Source organism: Serinus canaria, chromosome 1 (genome assembly GCF_022539315.1).
Source record: "Serinus canaria isolate serCan28SL12 chromosome 1, serCan2020, whole genome shotgun sequence".
In the NCBI taxonomy this organism is placed as follows: Eukaryota; Metazoa; Chordata; class Aves; order Passeriformes; family Fringillidae; genus Serinus; species Serinus canaria.
Window position 1 is genome coordinate 75119671 of NC_066313.1, and position 20730 is coordinate 75140400.

Here is a 20730-nt window from a genome sequence, read left to right on the forward strand (position 1 = left end):
CTAGGATTAAACCTGTTATTTTCAGCTCACCTTTTTTACCTTGTAGTTTGCTCCTTAATATTTTCCACTGCATCTTCTCAGACAGAATAGTGCAAAGAACACTGAAGGGAAAACCCTGCATTAATTTTGTAGCAGCTGTTGCAAAGTAGCTTTTTGGGGGTAAGATAAAAATATATAGGGTCCAGCTGGCTTTACACAAGGAAATTCACCTGTATCCTCAGCAACACTAGCTAGCAATTTTGGGGGATTCTTTGAATCCTCTGCTCCTAGGATGAGGTCTCTGGTATGTATCAGAGTAGAGGTTGTTGCATGTCCCTGTGATAAACCCATATTTGTGTAGTTAAAAGCAATTGCTTTATGCTCACAAAGGATTTACCTGACATGACCACCTCTGCTAAGACCAGGTATACCTGTGGTACTGTTAGACCTGTAGGAAAGCTTTCAATAGTTGAGTTATTGTTTTGGGGTTTTTTTCATTACACTGGCAGAAGCATTATTGTAGATACTGCATTGTGTATGCCAGGGGGAAATCCTTTTATTCATACAGTTTATTTTGTTTGTGAATGTGATACAAGCTGTACAGCCAGAAGCGCTCTTTGCTGAGATGAATGATGCACTCTAGATGCCTTGCATAAGAACACAGTGTATATATAGCCATTCTGACTCTCTTTCCACTTTGCTGCCTGCAAAGTAAATTAACATGGAAGGACCTATGTTGGGTAAACAAACTATAACTTGTTGAGTTTCTGCCTGAAGTAAATGGAAAACTGTAGGTGCATTCAACTTACCTCAGGCTTTGGAAAGCAGGTTTTGGCTACATCCTCCACTCACTGTGATCTGTGTTACTACATTCAGTAACCTTTTCCAGTCCCTGAAAGCCTCTAATGAATTGGAAGAATTTGGCTCTCAGTTGAGCATTCTTGAGGTGTTGGTTTCCTGTGCTGTTTTCAGTTTGCTTTGGAGTTTATAGCTTTGCACAATAGACAGTGCTGGGCTTTCTGACTACCTTACACCCTGCAGCAGAAGGGTAGAAAGAGATTGCCAGGCTAAATCTCTGCAAAAAGGTGTGTTTTATAGTAGCAACCAAGGAATGAAGTAGATATCAAGGGTTTCATCTTGTTTCCAGGGTTTGCTAATATCAGATAAGGCTGGTATTTGACTAAAAAGGATTCAAGAATATACTAATTCATTAAAGGAAAGCTTAACCCCTGCTTCACTTTCCATTGTAGTGACTTCCCAGTAATGTAGTACCCTATAGGGCCCACAAAGCTGAATTGAAGCAGTTCTGAAATGACATCAAAAAATAGCTCCATAGCAAACAAAAAAAAAAAAAAAAAAAAAAAACCAAAAAAAAAAGAGGCAAGTAAATGCCAAATGGTAAAACTCTCTGTGTATCTGACCAGGTCCCCTTGTATGATCTTAACATGAGTTTCTGCTGATAGTGCCAAATGTTTTTCTGGTTGCTGTGACTTAATATGCAAGCCGAATGCAAGGTTATGATGACCAGGTGGGATATTGTATTAAATATTTTACCTCTGGTTTTCTTCCAGTGGTCGGACTCAGAAGCAAGTTCTTGACTATGTTAAGGAAGGAGGGCACAAAAAAGTGCAGTTTGAAAGGTGAGAGGAAATAAATTTACTATCCCAATATGTTATAATCCAAGAAAAATCATGATTTCCAGTTAGTCTGAGATCTTGACAACAGTCCAAGGAAAAAAAATTCCTTCTCTGCTGGTTTGACTGTTTATCACATGTGTAATATCCCATGGTCCTGCATGTTTTGGCAAAAGTTTCATAACTTATGGTTCACTTAAAATCAGTAGTCTTCAATCTGTTTTTCAGCAATGAACATCCTGCTATCACAGGTAACTTTCTCCCAATTTGATTTGCACCCTCTTTGTTGGGATGTGGTTAATATGTGTGAACAGACATACTCAGCTCAGAATAAAACTGAACATAAGAAAAAGTACAGCCAAGCTCAAGGGAGAGGTCTCCAGGGAAACTGAAGATCTTCTAGCTTGCTAGAGCAGTTCTGTCTGAACTCATCATGCTCATGGTGAGCTGAAAGTAATGGCCAAAATGCCACAAAGACCATGAGAGTAGTTCATTGCTTATGATTCATGCTTACCTGGTAGACCGTTTTCGCTTCAGTGCTTTTTCCCTTTTACAGTGGTATGTTTGCAACACATAGCACATTAAAATTTTACTGAAAGGAAGAATGTTAATCTGTTTTGGAGCAAAATTTTATGAAAGCTGTTATTCAAAGGTTTTGTTTTAAAAGCATGTCTCTTGATTCCTGTTTGTAGGAAAAAAAAAACTGAAATAGCTCTTTATGTGATTTTCCTTTTATCTCCAGGAAACACAGCAAGATTCATTCCATCAGGAGTCTGACTGCACAGCCTTCAGAACAGCATACAGAGGTGCCAAAACAAGTCAGTGATGTTGATGAAACCCTGGAAATGAAATCCTTTGAAACATTTCTTGTTAGATTACCCTCCACTGATTGCTGTTTCAAAACCCTAGGAGCATAGTTTTCTGCTTGCTTACCATTTAGCTGGGAGCTAAGGAGCCCTGGGTGTCATAAGCTTTAGGTTCTGCTGAGTGAAACAGCAGTGCTTTCAGACAACCAGACAAATAGAAATAGTGAGCTTGTCTGAGCTGTGCTAATGACCATCTGAAAAATTGCAACCCTCAGTGTTGCTGCCAGGGTCCTTGGTTGAAGCTGGCTCTTGCATCTGGGGAAAGTGTAATTACTTCTCTTTGCTGAGAGGTCATGGTTGCCCGTTTCAAGGTGTTAGGTTAGTGTTAACCAGGTATTAACCAGGGAGGAGAACAATTATTTCCTCAGAAAAATTGCAACTCTGACCTTCTAAGCCATTAGCTCTGGCAGATACCATATGCATTTATCTGATGCTGACAGCTGCCATGTGCTGGGAGTTCACAAGTCCAAAAGCCCAGGAGTGGTGAGGCTGCAGCAGCTGCAGGTTCCCAGGTCCCAGTAAGGCTGAGCATGTATTCACTATAGGCACTCATGTGATTGCACACATACAGTGCATGAACACATAGCCACACATGTAAACACAGAAAAGAGCACTCCCACAGCACAGACAGTGCCAGTGGCCTCACCCTCTTCCTCACTCTTTGGCTCTGGTTTCTCCAGTTGCTGGCATCCCAAACACACCAAACATAAGGGGCTGATGGCTCTCTTGGGACAGCCTCCAGAAGAGACAGGTCAGGAAACTTCATTTTCCTGACTTGTTTGTTGTGGTTTCTCCACTTGCCAGTGTTTTCTGTGCTCATCTGTCTGTGGAGGTGAACCTTTGATCACATAACCTTACGTTAGGTAGAACTAAAAATGTCAGGAGCAAGCTACTAGGTTAATGCATTTAAGAATGCTACCTGAGCCCTCACTTTCTATGCATCACTTCCTTTTATATTCACAGGCTCTCTCCTTTCTGCAAATTTAGGAACTTCAGAGAACTTTGTTATAGATGGAGCCCATTTCAAATAGCTTGCAGCATTTTAATGTTGCTGAGACAAGCTCAGGTAGATGGAGCATGGCTGCTGGGCAGATGCCTGCAGAAAAGCCAGCCTATGAACCAGGGGCAGGTATGCTCCAGGGAGTGAATGTAGGGTGCTCAAAAGCTCACTCGTGACTTTTTTAGTGTATCTAAGTAGGCTATGCAGAATTTGTTTTATGTTTTTATCTTTTCCTCCAGGTTCTCAGGGTAGAGTGCACCAGTTGATGTTTTTAAAGTGTTAGCAGCTGCCTTAGAGCACGGAAACACCTCAAATACCCCTTTTTACATTATCACTGCACTGTATGCCTTCTTTTCCCTTGTTTAGCCTATGATTTTTTTCTGTTCTTCCAGATCAGAAACCTCTTTTTTTTCTTTTTTTAATTCCAATTAGTTTTAAGGCTTGGGTTGCTTCTTTTCTTTCCAAGAGACTCCTATGTTGCTGGTGTGTAATTACATGCAGCCTTTTCCCTCTGGCTCCCATCCCTCCCAAACCTCTCCCCTCCCACCCTCCTTCCCCTTTTGTCCTTCCCTTTGTGTCCCCCTCTATTATCTTTCCAGACTGCTAGAGCCTATGGGAACAGCAATGATGCTGCAGCAGTGCAGAGCTGCCGGCAAGGGAAGGAGTTGAAATCTTCAACAGAAGACACTGGACAGCACAAGAGCCCTTCCTTGAAGAAGAGTCCAAAGGAAGGGAGAAAGGTGGATGGAGCAGTGGTCTCAGCAGTGGAGGAAGAAGAGGAGCCTACTAAGGATAGGATGCAGCAGAACAGACCTCAATCACAGCAGCCAAGCACAGGTCCAGCTTCCAGGGCTGCTCATGGCAGCAGCACCTCCATTCCTTTCATTGACTGCAGTGATGTAGATAGCGAGTATGATCTCCTCAGAGGACAAATAACCCGGTCATATTCCCAAACAAATGACAATTATGAGGGTGATTTGACCAGTGGTGCCTATATTCACTACAGAGATGAAAATCGCAATAGAACTAGATTTAGGGACTCCTCAGCTTCTCTAAAGTCTTCCCAGTATGTCTCTGAAGAGTACCTTGATGATAACACAGCTAATCTCTCCTTCTACACTGGGGGAAGCCCCAGGATGCCAAGGCATAGCTCTCTGGTCGATGAAATGTTTAGAGGGCCGGGGAGCCGCAGCCCGCTGGCCACTCCATTGCCTCCCAGCAGCAAGGAGTCCAGCCCTAACATGAGCCTGAGTAGAACTGGCTCTCAGGGCTATGTCTCAGAAAATGGGCACGACTGCAGGGCCAGGACTGGGGAGGAGGACGGCCATGCCACTAACTGCCATGGCTATTGCAGATATTCTCCAGGTTCTCAACGGCCTCGTGCACAGAAAACCCATAATCTCTGCAATAAGTCAGTTACAGATCCATTTATCCTGAGCCAGGTATCCTCAACCCCTGGGCAGGAGTATAGATCAGAGAGATACTGCAGAGGAGGTGGGGTGGCTAAGATGTCTTCTCCAGAAGGCAAAATGATGGCCAATGGTATGGCAGCTGGGGCACAGTCAAAGCAGAGCCCGGTGATGCAGTCGCTGCGTGCCAGTGGCATGATGGATCACATGGCTGCCATCCAGATGATGGAGGGCTCCACCAGCAGTGGGACAGAATCCAGTGATTCTGACTCAGAAGTCATTAATCCCTTCACTCACCCCCTGGTGTTTGGAAACCCCGTTGTGCTGAGCTCCTCTCCCATGCCTAGAAATAAGTACTCCTTTGGAAGCCTTCAGCTTGATGAGGAGGTAGAGGAGGATGTGTCTGTCGGCCTCAGTGATGAAGATGGTGTGCAGGTCTTCAGCTGCTAGGCACCAGCATGTACAAGACCAGGGGATACTGTGGTTGCTCAGTGGTGTGGTTGCATCTGCTGGGGCTCATGACGAGTGGCTGGTGATAATTTCAAGTGCATGGGCTGTTTCAGACATTATTGTGCAGGCCAGCCAGAGGGAAAGGATGCTAGAACACAGTAATAAGTCTCAGTGATGCTTAACAGTTTGCATCTTCTCTGAAAGGCAGGAGGAGAGGAAAATTATTTAGGTACCTCTGTAAGACTTAATAACACTCTCCTCTTCTTTGTGTGAAGTCTTGTTTTAGATACATGTTGTAGCTGCTTTGATATTTGACTAGTTATTTTGACAAAACAAACAATCACATCAAGTAGGTACATTGTGCTCTTTTATATGTCTGTTACAATCTTTTTCTCTCCATATAAGGAGAGCAACTTACGAGTGCCTCAACAGAGTTAGGAGAAAAAAAAATTTAACTTGCAGCCAAATGCAGGCAGCTTGATATTCAAGACCAGGACTTGTTGAAATCTTGAAATATGCTGGAAATTTTTTTCATAGCAAGAATGTGTCTGATCTACCCTTCTTCATAACTCATTTTATAATCTGATGAACTGAGGGTACAAATCAGGCATGTATAAAATTTCAGTATTGTCTTTTCCTTCAGTGGGTTAAACAGGGTGATTTGGTGATGGAGATTTTGAAACGCCAAACTCTTCCTTGGGCAAGAAAAAGAACAGGATGAAAGATACAATTCAGGTGAAAAAGACTTTGATCAGAATAGCTCTAATGAAGAGTGATATGAGTATTACGTGCAAGGCAATCCTTTCTATCCTTTATCAGTTAAATATAGAGATGTATTGCAAGAAATTTTTTAATTGCTTATACTTTCAGTGAAATTATTATAGAGACATCTAAGTTCTGTGGTGGATGGTTTGGAGATGGTGGCTGTTTTATTTTTTGCTTTGATTACAAAAAATCTTTATCTGTGCAGGATCCAATTACTCTGTCATAGGCTACTTTTTTAGTAGTGCCACCTCAGAAATTTTTCATCCCCTGACAGGAGAATGATAGGAGTAACTGTGCTCCAGGGTGATGGTCTTCTGTTCTATCCATAGAGTGGATATGGGCAGAAGGACAAAGAGACTAATTCTGTGTATACTTCCTAGAAGTATTGAGAATTAAGGTATCCTAATAAAATCTGATCTTAGTTCTCCAAGTTAAGTAAGAAAACCCAGACAAAAGGTCCTCTGTAGGAAACTGTTCTGCAGTTACTAGAGCTGGGAGACAAGATGTGCTCTTTATAATTGGCCTTATAACTTTTATATATTTTTCTTGTGGAAGAATGAAAATAAATCCCAGCATTTTAACTGATGAACAACAGCATTGACTGAACTGCAGGTCACTCTGAGTGATCTACATCATGCAGTTCATGCATGCAGCAGTGATTGATCCATTCACATAATTACTCCTGAAAAAGTTACAGGACTTTGTAAATTTAGACAATATAAAAATTTTCAAGATTGTTTTTACAGAAATTATAAGAAGTCTTTTTAATTTTTCTAATGCCTTGGTCTATGCACACTTTAACAGAATTTAATCTGAGTGAAGGATATTTGAAAATATACCTAGTATATACCTAGTAGTTAGTCATGTGTTGTTATATACTGTTTTGAAAGTAAAGTATATCTTTGTGTAAATATAAGTATTAACTCTCTCAGCTCCTTTAGAGTGTTGGTTTTCTTAGAGATTAGATACCTCGTTCTTGAACAGGAATGATTTAAAGCATCTCTTTAGATACTGATATTTTGGGGACAGGGAATACTCTCATTTATTCCTGTAGTTAAGAGCATGAGTCTACAAACAGTGAGATTGATAATTAGGGAAAAGCTTGCTTGTATATGATTCTAAAAGAGGATGGTTTGTGGTTTGGATTTAGAATAGCTGTAAAATAATTGCCTTGAAGTCAACAATATATAAGATGAAATATAAGTAGTTGAAGCTCACATCAGCAAATAGTGTGAGCATGGGGAAGTGGGTGCATGACTCTCCTTTTGATTTATTTTTTATTGCCTGTGCAGCAAAAGGATCAGTAAGTATAAAGTAAAGTAATAGCAGTTTGGACAGATGAATTAATTGCTTCATTAGCCAGTAAAATTAGAGTTCAAGTAATGGATTTTCAACAAAAGGATTTGCAGTCATTTCTGCTACTTAAGAAATGTGAACAGATTTCACATTCACTGTGGATTTAAGTGAATATACAATTTTATAAGTGGTGTTTGCTATTTTGCATCCTTTTGGATACTGTTCCAGGCCTGATTCTTCTCTCATATGCCTACAAAGATATTAAAGTCTAAACTTTTTAGAACAGACCCACTGGGTAGCTGGAGTTAGCCTAGTTGCTAATAAAGTGTCTCAACAGCTTTTCTTTTCCCCACTTCAATATTACCCTCAAAAATGCAATATGAGGAATTTTCTATCTTCTGGCATTTTTTCAGCTTTGAATGGTGAAGTAGTTGTTGTTTTAACACATGGAATTCTTCCAGTTAAAAGAAGTAAAGTTTATAAATGACATAGGAAATAATTTCATTTAGGATTAATTACTTCTGCAGCATTCTAATGCCAGTGAAGCTCCGTTTAATATCAGCAGACAAGGTTGTAATTAAAGCAGTCTGTGGGTCAAATTCCTCCAGCAGACATGTGGTTCATGTCTGAGCCCTTGCCAAGAATGGTGAAGTGAGAAAGGAGTTTTAAACTTACATTTTTAAATAGGATCAGGCCCCTTAGAGTTTATCTGGGAATTTGTTTCTGTGGGACAATCAAAAGGACCTTGCAGAAAAAGAGGAGAAACCATTAGGGCAAGACTGCAAATGAAATGAAGTGGAGGAATTCTTGTCCTGGCTCACAAAGTGCTCGTGGCAAGAGGAGCTTATCAGTTCTAGTTGGTTGTTGCAAACATTTATTAATCTGAATATACTGGACAACAGCAGTGATCTAAGCATACCTTTGTCTCAAGTAGAGCAGGTAGTTACAGAGTAACTAACAGATTCTCCCACCAATTCCAGAAGATTCTGGAATGTGACTGATGGTAGTTTTGATTCACCCTTCTAAAATTTTTATTGTCAATAATGAACTTTCAGTCCCAAACTCACCAAGTGCCCAGATATCCTTAGGCAGCTGGTACGAATGAGGCAGCTGAGTCCCAGTGAGACTGAGCAGCTGTGTCCAGTCTGAATGGTGTAGTCCTGCATCACCCATCTCCTGTCTTTCCAGAGGATGTGGAAGAAGCCTCTTGTTGGGTTGATGAATTCAACTCTGTCCATGTGGTTGGGTAAATATGGAGACAAGTTGCAAAAGCAGTTAGGGGTTTGTCCATAATAACGTGCACATCTAGGTAATCTCTGGATAAAAGACCCTCTTTTTAATTAAATTATTTCTTTACTATTCTGACTACTTAACCACATTCAGCCATCCTCTACAATGGCTGTGGAAAGGTCATGTCAGACAATTTTGAGGTTTCTCCTATTCAGCAGCAGCTCAAACTTGTGATGTCCTCTTGGGATCTTCTGGAATTTTTTTTTCATGACAGCATTTCCTAGAATCTAGTTTTCCTCAGTGACCTGGGATATTAAATCTGCCAATAAATAGATGAAGGAAAGAGGGAGAGTGGCAAGTTGTTGTAGGAGCCAAGAACTACATAGGATATTCCAGGTATGGAGCTTTGGATAATTGATATCTGAATGGCCTAGACTGCACTGTTTTCAGTTTAAGTCCATATCCCCTAGCAAACATACTCCTTGTGCATGGCAGAGAGGAGTGTTCTCTGAAGATGATTTACACCAAATGCTGCCATTTCACTCGTGGCTCATAGCCTGCCTAACAGGCACCACCCCATTAACCATTGCCGTGCATGCTGGATACAGAGTATATCAAGAAAAACTGAAGAGAAATTCCTGTAGGTAAAAAATGTCAACATGTGACTGAAAGTTTTTAGGTTTGCTGTGTTGTCATTTATCTTATGTGAGCTACACTGAGCTGAGCTATCAGCAGATGAGCATAATGAAAGAATTGCATGTCAATAGTTTGGAAAATCGTATCAGTCTATTAGTTTTCTTCAAGATTAAAGGGCATGCAAAACTAGAAAGAATTTTCCCCACAGAGCAGCATTGGCAATGTTGAATGTAATCAGTAGAACCCAGTAAAGAGTGAAAAAACAATGGCTTGTGAATTAATTCACTAAATGGGGCCTGTATTCCTTGACCAGACTGCTTCAGGACCTGTACTTTCTCCCCTGAATATTTGTAGGACAGGTTTTTGTTTGCAGTGAGGCTTTTATTAGTTGAAGCAGTTCCGTTCATTCTGAAGCAAGGGCATTCATGCCAGAAGTTCCTGTTTTGACCTCTCTGTCTGTACATGCAAGTACTTGGTGGTGACCAGAGAAAGTCAAATGGAAAGGGGGTGAGACAGATCTAAAAGCTGTTTATAAGCCCCTTTTTTGCTTCACTAAGAAGCAGAGATGTTTTAAATTCTGTCCTCTTCAGTCCCACGATAAGCACACAAACAAAGACTCTCTGTAATCACTAGAAGTTTCTTCTGGGGAGCTCCAGGAAGACAGGGAAAAAAGAAGAATAAAAAACATCTTAAAGCACACAAAAAATGTCTAGCCCTATTTATTTGCAGTTCCCTTTGGCATAATGTGCTTTCCACTCTTTTTCTGAGAGTTTCAAGTCCCAGTGAATTATGTTGATCAGTTGAACTGAGGAAGCAGACCCAGTTTTGAATTTTGGTAAAACCAGTGATTCAGATCTCATTGGTATGATCTACATGCAATTAGCTGTGGTTATTTCTGGAACAGTTCTTTAACAGAAAAAAGGATGCCTGACCTATAAATTCTGTCAAATTCCGTGTTTGTTTAACTAATCTCATTTGTCTTAATGAGCCATTAGACTGCTGTCAGAGGTGACTTTAGAATGAAATTTTAATTGCTGCAATTTAACTTCTAATGACGAAAAGCAAATTACCAATCCAAGTTTTTCCTGACTTCCACACATGTTTGAGGAAGTTGGGTGTCACAGCCTTGTGCACAGAAATGTGGATCACTGGAGAATCCCTGTCATTCAGCAGCATGGTTGTCACCAGCTGGAAAGAGCAGTGAATGTGAAGGAAAGAGGTTCCCTGTTCAAGCATGTAATAAAGTGAAGTAAGCCAAAATCCCTTTTTTGTCTTCCAGTAATGTTTCTCTCTCTTTCTCTCTCTCTGAATAGTGTAGTTTCTTAAGGCAGCTTCTGTATACTTTAGCTCATCTCTTTCCTCTTCATTTAGGGGATCAGTTCTCTTATCCATAAAAAAATAAGAGAAACCCTAAATATATGAGGGAAATTGAATCTTCTGGAACAATTTTTAATACTATGTAGGTCTTTCTTTTGTTAGCTGCTGTCAGACACAAGTGGTAGGAGAAGAGTCCTTTTCTCAGAAATCAGCTGCTCGTTGGTGTCCTCTCTTGGTGGTGATGGCTGTGGGTCTTCTGATGGTAGGTGGCAGATGCACAGTGTTTACATCATGAGGACCCAAGGCTCAGACTGGTTTGTAACTTATCTCAAATGTGAGTAGCAGTGGGCTCTGGTTTCAGTCAAGCTACATTAGGAAAAATTTTTGCCTGTACTGTCAGGTTCTAGAAAGGAAGGAAATTTAAATCTTAGGAAACTGACAGCAGCAAAATCTTTCCTCTTCTGTTTCTCTAGTTTCTATAGTTACTGAAGTATGCCTAGACAAAGGCACATATCTTAGTTACTTATTTGTAAGGGAAATAATTGTTGTGCAACATGTGCATCCTGAGCAAAGGCGTCTTCTGTGTTCCTCCCTACGGTTCGGCTGTGTGGTGCCATTGATATTTTTAAATACAGAATTTCTGCTTAAAAATCAAAGGCATCATATGAGCAAAACTCCTAGATTGGGTGACATGTAGCAGTTTTACAGAGTATTTTGTCTTTTGTTCTAATCCTGTGTTCTATAAAGAGCATGTAGAATAAGCTTGGTTTATGTTGTTTGTTATTAAAAGCAGTGAGCACTTTCTTTTAAATGTTACGAGATCTGGAAATCCTTTGTGCCTGGCTGAGCAATGTATTCACAGGCACGTTTTTCTCAAGTGTGTGTGTAAATAATGGTGGTGTTATTACAGTACAGGGAGTAAAGACCTTAGGATCATAAATTTGCATGACATAATGGTAAATAGTTTGCTCAAGAATGGTTGCAGGTTTAAGATGTAATTGTCGCTGATGATTTTTTTTTTTTTTTTTTTTTTTTTTAAGTTTTGGCTCCTGAGAACCATAAAAATCTCCAGTTCACATTGGTAAAAATTAAGTCTAAAGGCAGTAATGATACTGACTGTCACAGACTGAGCATGGAAGGATGAAGGAAAATGAATGCTTTCTGATTCAAGGGCTTTCAAGCTTGTTAAAATTAGATTAGATGCTTTCTTTAAAATGCTGCAAATCTGGTTTTGAGAAGAGAACAGGCTTTTGCCTTTGATGGTTTTCAGCAAGATCATAGGTACATCTTTCTGTTTAGTTCAGAGAATCTTAGAGCTCATGCCTGTTGCTTTTCCACGAGGCACTTAAAATATTTGATAAGCTGAATCCTTGTATTTCCCTTTTCCTGCTAAAAAAATCACCTGGGCCCACTAACAAAAGTACATGAGCTTGGCAGTGTTCACTTACCCAGCCCTTTCCTGATTTTTGTGTGTGCACATGCATAGATTTTTTGAAAATAAATCTCAATAGTAAAAATTAATTTTGAAGATTGGCAATGCTGGGGACTTCATTCTCATTTTTGTCATTTGTTTAATACCTTTTAAAGAGAAACATTTTTTGTTTCATTGTATGCACTGTTTTGTCAGCATGTACCTCTCTGGGAGAAAAAGCCTTTTCAATGTTCTGTCTATCCTCAAAGCATGGTATATCTTCTGTTCCTTGCATTGTTTGGAGCACTGTCTCAATGTCCTTTTACTGCAGAAATGCCTATTTTGTATTTGGAGTTCCTAATTCCTCCTGTTACAGTGATCCTGCCTCACGGAGCACTCCTCATCTCAGAATTAATGAAAACCCTCGCCAGGTTGTGACTCTCAGGCTGAGAAACCACACCATGCTGAGGAGCAAAAGAGGAGAGGGAAGCGAGGGGAGAAGGTCTCTTTTCCAGGGCATTTGGGCTTCACTGAGCACCCTCAGATTGCCCTTCATTTCCTAAAGAAGGCTGCACCCAGCAGTGCGGGCTGTGGGCTCGTGAGCAGGATCACTGCAGTCCTGGGGAGGTGTCCTGGTGGAATGGACAGTATCTGTGGCATTAGCTTACATGGGGGCTGAAGGTTTCCAATTCTGTTGTGGCACTGTGTCATGTTGGTTTAAAGGCAAACAATGCAAACCAACCCTAACCCTGGGTACAGCAGGAAAACCTCCTGGAGGTCGCTCTATTTCTGTCTGGAGAGATCAAGGCTAGACAAAGGGCTGATGCCCAGTGACCTTGCATTCTCCCCAGACTGTAATGCTGGCTCTTTGTTCTTGAGATGTGAGCAGACCCTGATGTAGGCCAACAGCAGTTACTGTCTGATTTCACACCCACCGCTGTCTAATACTGCAGTACACCAATAAAGCATGGACCTTTACCAGCTGGAGAGGTTGCTGGCTACTAAACCAACACCAAGCTTGATGAGACTATAAGCATGTCAAGCCATTTAACTGTGTATGCATGGAATTAATTTTTTTATTATTATTATTTTTAGTTTCACCTGTACCTGAAGGCTTTTACTCATTCTAACTGGTATTTTGCTGTAAAACTGTCACTGGTTTAATTGTTCTGTCCAACTGCTGGCTGATGCTTTGTCCTAAATAGGAGGAAATTGGTTCGTTGAGAAGGTGCACCATTTTCCCAAATTCACTGCTGTGGGTGTGCATTTTGCAGCTGTGACATCAAAGTGAACCTTTCTTCCTCTCAAGCTCCTCTTCAAGCCAGGCAGAGTTAGTGGTTGTGTGACATTGGATTTCTCCACAAGTTCGTTTTTAATTCCTGTTCTCCTCAAAATCCTTGGTACTGCATTCAGGGATGGTTGTACGTTAATTTCCAGCTGTTGTGCAACTACTTTTCAAACTAACAAACTGTATCCACTGCTCCAGCTTGATTCTTGTCATGGGGAAGAGAAGTGCAGCTTGATGAACTGGTTCCCCTCAAGCTTTTGTGGAAGTCAGTGGGATTTTTTTTCTTACATTGAGGGAGAACAGAGCAGAATCTCTATCCCATAAACTCTGCAGCAGCATGACTGTGCCTGGTTCACAGCTGGGGAGAGAAGGGGTGGACACCATTATTGAACTCTTCTTCAATCTGAGGTACTTTAGTGATTGGTGAAGTGCATATGAAAACTTCTGCTGCTTCATCTGGTGCTATCTCTCCCCCATGCCACATATCTTCTCTGACCAAAACATTTAGATGCTCATTAGAGCTATGCAACCACTGTGAAAATGGAAAATTAAGCTAGACTGTATGGCCACAGCAGTGGCAGCTCTGTCAGATACTTTCTTATTAAAGAGCCTTCATAAGTGATGTGCTCAGTAATGACAAGGAGAAAGGGGAAACAACCTGGGTTTCATCTGCCAGACTGGAGTTTAGAAAACACTGATCAGACATTAAAGTTGAGTAAGTGGGGTATGGATGTCACAAGCCTTCCCTGACTACAGAGTGGGCCATGGAGCAGGAGTAGGAGAGAATAAGCCCTGCAACATTCCACGTATTGAGAAAGGTGCTTTTCTGATTCTTAATATGTTTTTAATTTCTAATAATAATAATAACAGCAACCTTGAGAACAATAAAACTCTCAAGAGTTGATTTGATGAGATCTTAAGCAGTACATGAAGTTTTCCAGCAGAATTTCAGTCACCTTTGTAATGTTTTCTCTCACTCTCCATAATTGAGTCATTATCACTTCTTGGTACTCCACAGAAAAGGAGCATTCCCATGGGCATCTTAACACTTCTGTGCTCTTCCTCTCTGTTAAAAAACCACTGTGTATGAATGGGAACTGTTCCTTTTGAAGTAGGTGCAGAGCACTAAGTGGCCTGAGCTTGTTGCTCTGCAGTTTCAGAAGAAAATGAATGGAGGAGGAGCATCTTCAGGATACACTGAGTCCCATTTGTCTCCCTCTCAAAGAGGGGAGCTCCCCTGTGTTAGGTTAGTTTCTGACCAGGGGTTTCAAGTCATCTCATGCTGCCTATGTATTCAACAAAGAGGCAGTAGGCAGTTCAGGCCACCTGTGGTGTGAATTGACCTCTGGGAGAGACTTGCCTCATCATGTGGAAAGTACTGATTTTAACTGCCTTTCCTTTGATATGGGCCATGTTTAGAGCAGTGTCACTCAGCCCAGCACTCCATGGGCACCATCCTCAGCCCCTGTGGGTTCACAGCTGTGTGTGACAGGAGCCAAGAGTATCCAAGGTACAGTGAGTGGGATGGATTGCCTCTGGTGGCTGAGGGCAGAGCCTGGCCTGTCCCTCTGGCAGGGCACCCCCTGCTTGCCAGCACTCTGTGCCTTCCTGCCCCCAAACTGCAGCAAGCAACTGATGTGTGTTTTGACAAAGGTGTGGCTATTAAGTGTTTGGTTCTAGGTGCTGGCTTCCTTTTGTGTAGCACATGGTAGATATGTATGTTGGTTGGGAGCGATTGGAGACACGTGTAAAGCTAGGAAGATAACTCATACTTTCATGTCCTGTGGCCATGTACAATGCCATTACCATTTCATAGATTTTTTTCCCCCCCCAACTTAGATTGCAATCTATCTTCAATAGATTTCAATCAAGTTTTGCTTCTTTTGTTACCTTCCCTACTGCAGAACTTTTCTCTGGTGTCAGTGGAACTAAGAATCACTCCAGGAATTTTGGCATTGATGGTAAAATCTGTCATGCCATGGTAAAGTGCATTCTCATTATTTGCCACTGTCATCAACCAGTGTTGGTTTCTCTTCTTAAACCCATACTTAGAAAATAATTGAAGCACATGCATGATAATTTCTACCCACTCCTCCAATGATGTAATTTTAGTGCACACTTAAATAATCTTCAGATAAACATTCCTTTGTGTATTCTCTTGGTTTGTGTGTATACAGCTGACTCCATTAAATTGGAAAGATGGCCCAATTCTAAATCTAAATAAAAATCACTTGAAGTATGAGCATAGACAATTCCATGTTACCAGCTGCAAACCATTTAGGCCTCCAGTGTGCAGTAGCATTTGCTATCTGGCAAATGAAATGCTAATAATTGCTTGTCAATCCATGAATCCTTTAGGGTGAATTGTAAGGGATTTCAGTGACTTGTAAATAGGATTGGTCTTCTCCCTTCTGCTTCTGTTTATATTCTGCAGTATGTAGTTGATAAGTAGAGCCTGTATGAATATACTCTTCTGTGGCAGGAGATCAGATGAAACACTTTGTTAATTCAGGTTATTTATTCCTCACCTCTGTGAAAAAGAGAAAGTGGCTTTGCAGCACTGCCATGGCCCACCAGCATGACACGTGTCCTGACTGATTGGGGATGGGGGAGGGAAGAACCTCCTTTTTCATTTCTTCATGGCTTACTGACTTTTTCACACCAAAATGAACTTGTTTCCCACATTTCCCAGAGCAAGATCCATGGTGTTGGTGTCTGTGGCTGTGTTGGTTGTAATTAGGCCCCAGAATGAACTAATGTAAGGACATTTTGAGGGCCTCTCATAATGCAGCCACTTTCTTATAACTAGTTTCAGTTTTCACTTGTTCAGTGGGGTCTGACTGAGCTCTTGCTTGTAGGTGGTGGAGCTGCTTGGGTTTGGTCACTGCTCATGCCCACATTGGTACCAAAAGGGAGGATGCAGCATTTCAGCTTGCTGCAAAATAACTTTGAGAATGTCAGTGATGCATTGACATGCAAAGTCTTTTATCAGTTGGGTGTGTACACAGTGCTGTGAGCCACCAGGCACATTTTTTTGTGATACTTTCTATAATACTTTCCCCAGGTTAATGTCTTCCAACTATAATACAGGGTGTCTTTCTCTAATTCATTGTCCTTTTGATATTTTGTAGTTTGAAATACTTGAGTTGTACTGATAAAAGTTACAGTACATCAGAGCTTAGTTTTAGGATTATAGATAGATATGTGAATATATCTCTGTCTATCTATCACAGATAGGTGCTATTTAACTCCTAGGCTACAATGCTGTGAACTTCTCACAGAGGTGCAAATCATTTATTCGCTGTCGTATGACAGGCATAGTGCCAGAATTTCTTTGTTTCCACGTTTGAGGTGATATCACTTTTCTTATGTCTTTTGTAATGTAGTTAAGTACTTTTAACCTTACAACCTTGCTATTAATCTGTTTCACTATTTCTCAATGATGAATTCCATTTCTTTGGAAAATACTGTATACAGTTGTGTGCTAGTGTCAATAAAATTGACATTTGTGTAACAAGCTGTGGCATTTTCTCAAATTTCACTGAACATTGATTTAGTGTGAAACTGTTGGTAAATCCTTTCTTGCTAGCTGTAATGATACAGACCTTTATTTCAGACAATTACTGCTTTGACTTTGATTTTTAATAGGCTACATAACTGTCATGATTACGTAAACTGATAACTGTGCTGTTTTTTCCTTCTCTTTTCAAAGGAATGATTTATAAACGTGAACTGGTTTGGAACTGGAAAACATTCATGTTCTAGCAATAAAGCTTGAGTTCTTCCAGAAAATAAATAGGTTTTACTACTGGCCTAATTATATTTATTTTTTATTATACTTAATGGAGTATCTCAGCTGTGTTTTTTTAGCAACAGGAACATTTACCTATCATAATTTAGGGAGGACATAATCACATGATAGTAAATTGTATTTGACCCTAATTATATGTGGCAATGTATGTGCTTTACATCTCATCTTAGCCTGTTGGCTGTGGTAGTCAAGAGCTTGTCACATTTTTTTTTGGTTGGATTTTAATGTACAATGCCAAAATGGCACAGACTGTAAATGTTCTTCCACATGACAGATTCTTCTTCTAAAACAGGTTTAGATTGTCAGATGTATGGAGGAGGGGATAACTGGGAGAAGACTGGGCATTTTTGGCAAACATTCTTTCTGTGCAGTCATTAATCTGGCTGCCTCCCAGAAGACAAAATGCTAATTTCAGTAATTTAATCTAGTGTATATGAATCCATGGAAGTGTAACTAATTGTCTAATTCTTTAATATTTTAATCCAAAATGAAATGGGACTTTGTGAAAATCTGAAATTGTCATGCTTTGTGCATTAAAAGTATTGCTTTTCTTATGTAAATGTAATGCTAGCATTTCCATCCCAAACAATCAGAGGAGCATGGAAAGACCTACAAGGTATAATATTCATACTCGTGTTGTGTGTAGACGTTGGGGAACTAGTAGTTTTCTCCCTTCATGTTAGATCTGACTGGTCGTAGCAGCAACACTTCTTTAGAAAGTCATCCTTTTTCTCTAGACCTCAACTAGATGAATTTGTACTAACTTGTCCTATAGTTCCCTATGAAGTACTGATTTGAGTGTTTGAACTTCTACCTTGCTGGAAAGAATGGCACTCCTGGAACAATTACTGTATTGTTGTATTTATTCTCTTTCTATAAAGTGGATTACAATGGTGAAATGTTAGTACTAAGTCGATGTTTAGAATCATGGAATGGCCTGGGTTGGAAGGGACCCTAAAGATCTCCTAGCTCCAACCCCCCTGCCATGGGCAGGAGCACCTTTGACTAGAACAGGTTATTTAGAGCTCCATCCAGGCTGGCCTTGAGCGCTGCCAGGGCTGGGACAGCCAACAGCTTCCCTGAGCAAGCTGTTCTAGTGCCTCACCCCTCCCACGGTAAAGAACTGCAGCTCAGTCATCTGTACCTTGATTCCTTCCCTACAGAGATAGTAATTTCAGCCAGTTTTATCAGCTAAAAGACACTTAGCCAGTCCCATGGTGAATGCAAGTGGATGCAGTTTCTCTGGCTTCAAGGCCATTTGGGCTAGTTTGAGGACCCTGATGGCTGTGTCTTGTAGCATAATTTCACATGCTGCAATTTAAGATTATGACTCCTTGTGGTACTTTCTTAAGAAAGCTTGTCCTAACTGATTTCTCTTGTATCATTTTTCTTAGCAGGTTCTCTGACTGGCAGCCCTCACCTTTCAGAGCTTTCCATCAATTCCCAAGGAGGACCATCAGTGGCAAATATGACTTTATCTCCAAACTTGAGCCCTGATGCCAAGCAGTCATCTCCCTTGGTCAGCCCTTTGCTGAATGACCCGTCATGCATCAGGGCTGAGGATGAGGAAGAGGTCAAAAGAAAGGTGAGGTGAATGAAGTTGGCCTTGTCTCTCTTCTCTCTGATGTGTTGCGATAAATCTGGGTCGTTCCTGTTGCTCCTGAGGTTCCAAGCAACCTCAGGAACTTGTTTGGATGGGGTGTCCTGTAAATCTGAGCTTGATTTTAGGGAATGGAGTTTGGTAGTTTGTTGTAACTAAACAGTCAGCTCCATTGTCTCACTGGAAAGAAAACTTCCAGGAGACAGAAAGAAAAGGAGCAGTGTTGAGCCTTTTCTGGGAATATCCAACCCAGGCTCTCCAGTCTGTCTCTGCTGGGAGCACCACTGGGAGCATCTGGTTGTGGGAGTAGAAAATGCTCTCTTTGAGCCACAGCCTGCAGCAATCAGCTGGGAGTGTTTGGCTCAAACCCATCATTGCAGCAAAACCATAAGGAAGCATCACATCCAGAACTGCTTTCTGAAGATAAAGTGTTTGTCTGAGCCAGGGTGTTCTGGGTGCCTGCTGTATCATCCCTCCTCTGCTGCTGGGTGAGAGGGGCTTCCTTTTGTCCTTCTGTGGCCAGTTTCAGTTTTTTCTCCTCGTCTTGGAGCATCTCAGGAGAGAGAAAGAAACTCTGATGGCTTTACTGGGAAGTGGGAGTTTGTGTAAGGAAGATCTCTTTTCCCACCGTGCATAGTTAGCAAGATGTGTGAAAGAAATTTGAGAAGAAGAAAATCTGAGAATCGTTTAATAGAGCCAGGACTCCGTGTGCCAGTCCGGGATAGAGCAGCCAGTGACTGTGTACACCAGCTGATGGTGGTTCCTGGGGGTGCATTCTGACTGGGAAATGCCCACGCAGCCTCCCTGTGCAGGGCATTCACACTGTTTCCACTGCATCATTTGTCTTCAGGGAGGAAACAAAGGAAGAATATCTGTGGATGGATTTTTCTTAATTTTTGCTTCCTGAGCAGCACAGAGGAAGATCAGCTGGGTTCCTTTGGCTCTTCGGAGTTTAGAAATTTTAAATCTGTAGCCTAATCTAAAATCCTTCCCCTCTCCCACTGTTAGGTTATCCAGCCAAGAAAATCTTACAGATTTGAATTTTTTCAGAAGTATTTTTCCTGTGGATTACCATCCTGATGATGAAACTTTAAATAATCAGACACGAATTTTTGTCATTTTGTCGGATTTGACACTTGATTTAAACGGTCATTTAGCCTACAAAGGATTTCTTCATGAACTTCATAACATGAAGTCCTTCTCCAGAAATAAACTGAAAGGAACATCAGCACCCCAAAGCAGTAGAAATCGTCTTGGCAGAAAAAGAAGTCTCTCAAAAACCCACAGAAAGTTCTTGTTCTCTTGTGTTTGCAAGGAAGGGTTGCTTTTAGGGCTTCTGGGCTTAGGAACATTCAAGGATGAGTCACAGCATAACCACAAGCAAGGGTCACTGGTTTGCAACTCTCTTTGTGATTTATTATCTGCAGTTTTTTCTTTCATAAAAGCAGAGGAAAACCTAATGTGCTTGCAATTCACAGAGGTTCCCAACTGAGAAAGCTTACTTCATTGCTAAAGAGGTGGCGACCACGGAGCGAACATACCTGAAGGACCTTGAAGTCATCACATCGGTATGTTTGCTTGAGCCTCAGCACAGAACACGGGAAGCTCTGGGCAGGGCTGGGATTTCATCTGCTCCATTTAACATCCCCACTGCTTTTGCATTCTGCACTGTGGTTACTCTTCTACTGTGCAGGGCAGTTCTCCTCCAGGGAGGAAGCAACACGAGAATCAGTGAGTAGAGGTTTGCTCTGTGGTTAGTAACATGCACTAAGAAACTGGATCAGGTTGAGGAGCTTGGGACACACTTCAGTTATATTTTCTTGCTCTCATGCTTTGTGGTTGTAATTACTAAAAATGCCTGTGGGTTTTCAATGACTTCTCTTAAAACTGAAGTAGCTCCTTAGGGGCACATATAAATGTTTTCTACTGTATTAAACGCCCTCCATTTAACATGAAATATTGCAGAGTACCTATTTGAATGATTCTGATTTTTCAGAAAGTGAAACTGTGTGTTAAATAAGTCATTCATCTGTAGCAT

General features: G+C 41.1%; 1 protein-coding gene across 5 annotated transcripts in view; it reads left to right on the forward strand.

The window, feature by feature from the left end:
• Positions 1 to 20730, forward strand: part of FARP1 (FERM, ARH/RhoGEF and pleckstrin domain protein 1) — a 200720-nt gene that overhangs the window by 150343 nt on the left and 29647 nt on the right. For 2 of the 5 annotated variants that reach the window (XM_030234265.2, XM_018908781.3), the window contains exons 11-15: positions 1551 to 1619; positions 2356 to 2431; positions 4079 to 4316; positions 18487 to 18677; positions 20171 to 20260. In XM_030234265.2, coding sequence (XP_030090125.2) covers positions 1551 to 1619; positions 2356 to 2431; positions 4079 to 4316; positions 18487 to 18677; positions 20171 to 20260 — 664 coding nt within the window. The remainder of the gene's footprint in view (positions 1 to 1550; positions 1620 to 2355; positions 2432 to 4078; positions 4317 to 18486; positions 18678 to 20170; positions 20261 to 20730) is intronic. The other 3 variants (XM_050985358.1, XM_050985889.1, XM_050986367.1) reach the window with 3 other exon arrangements.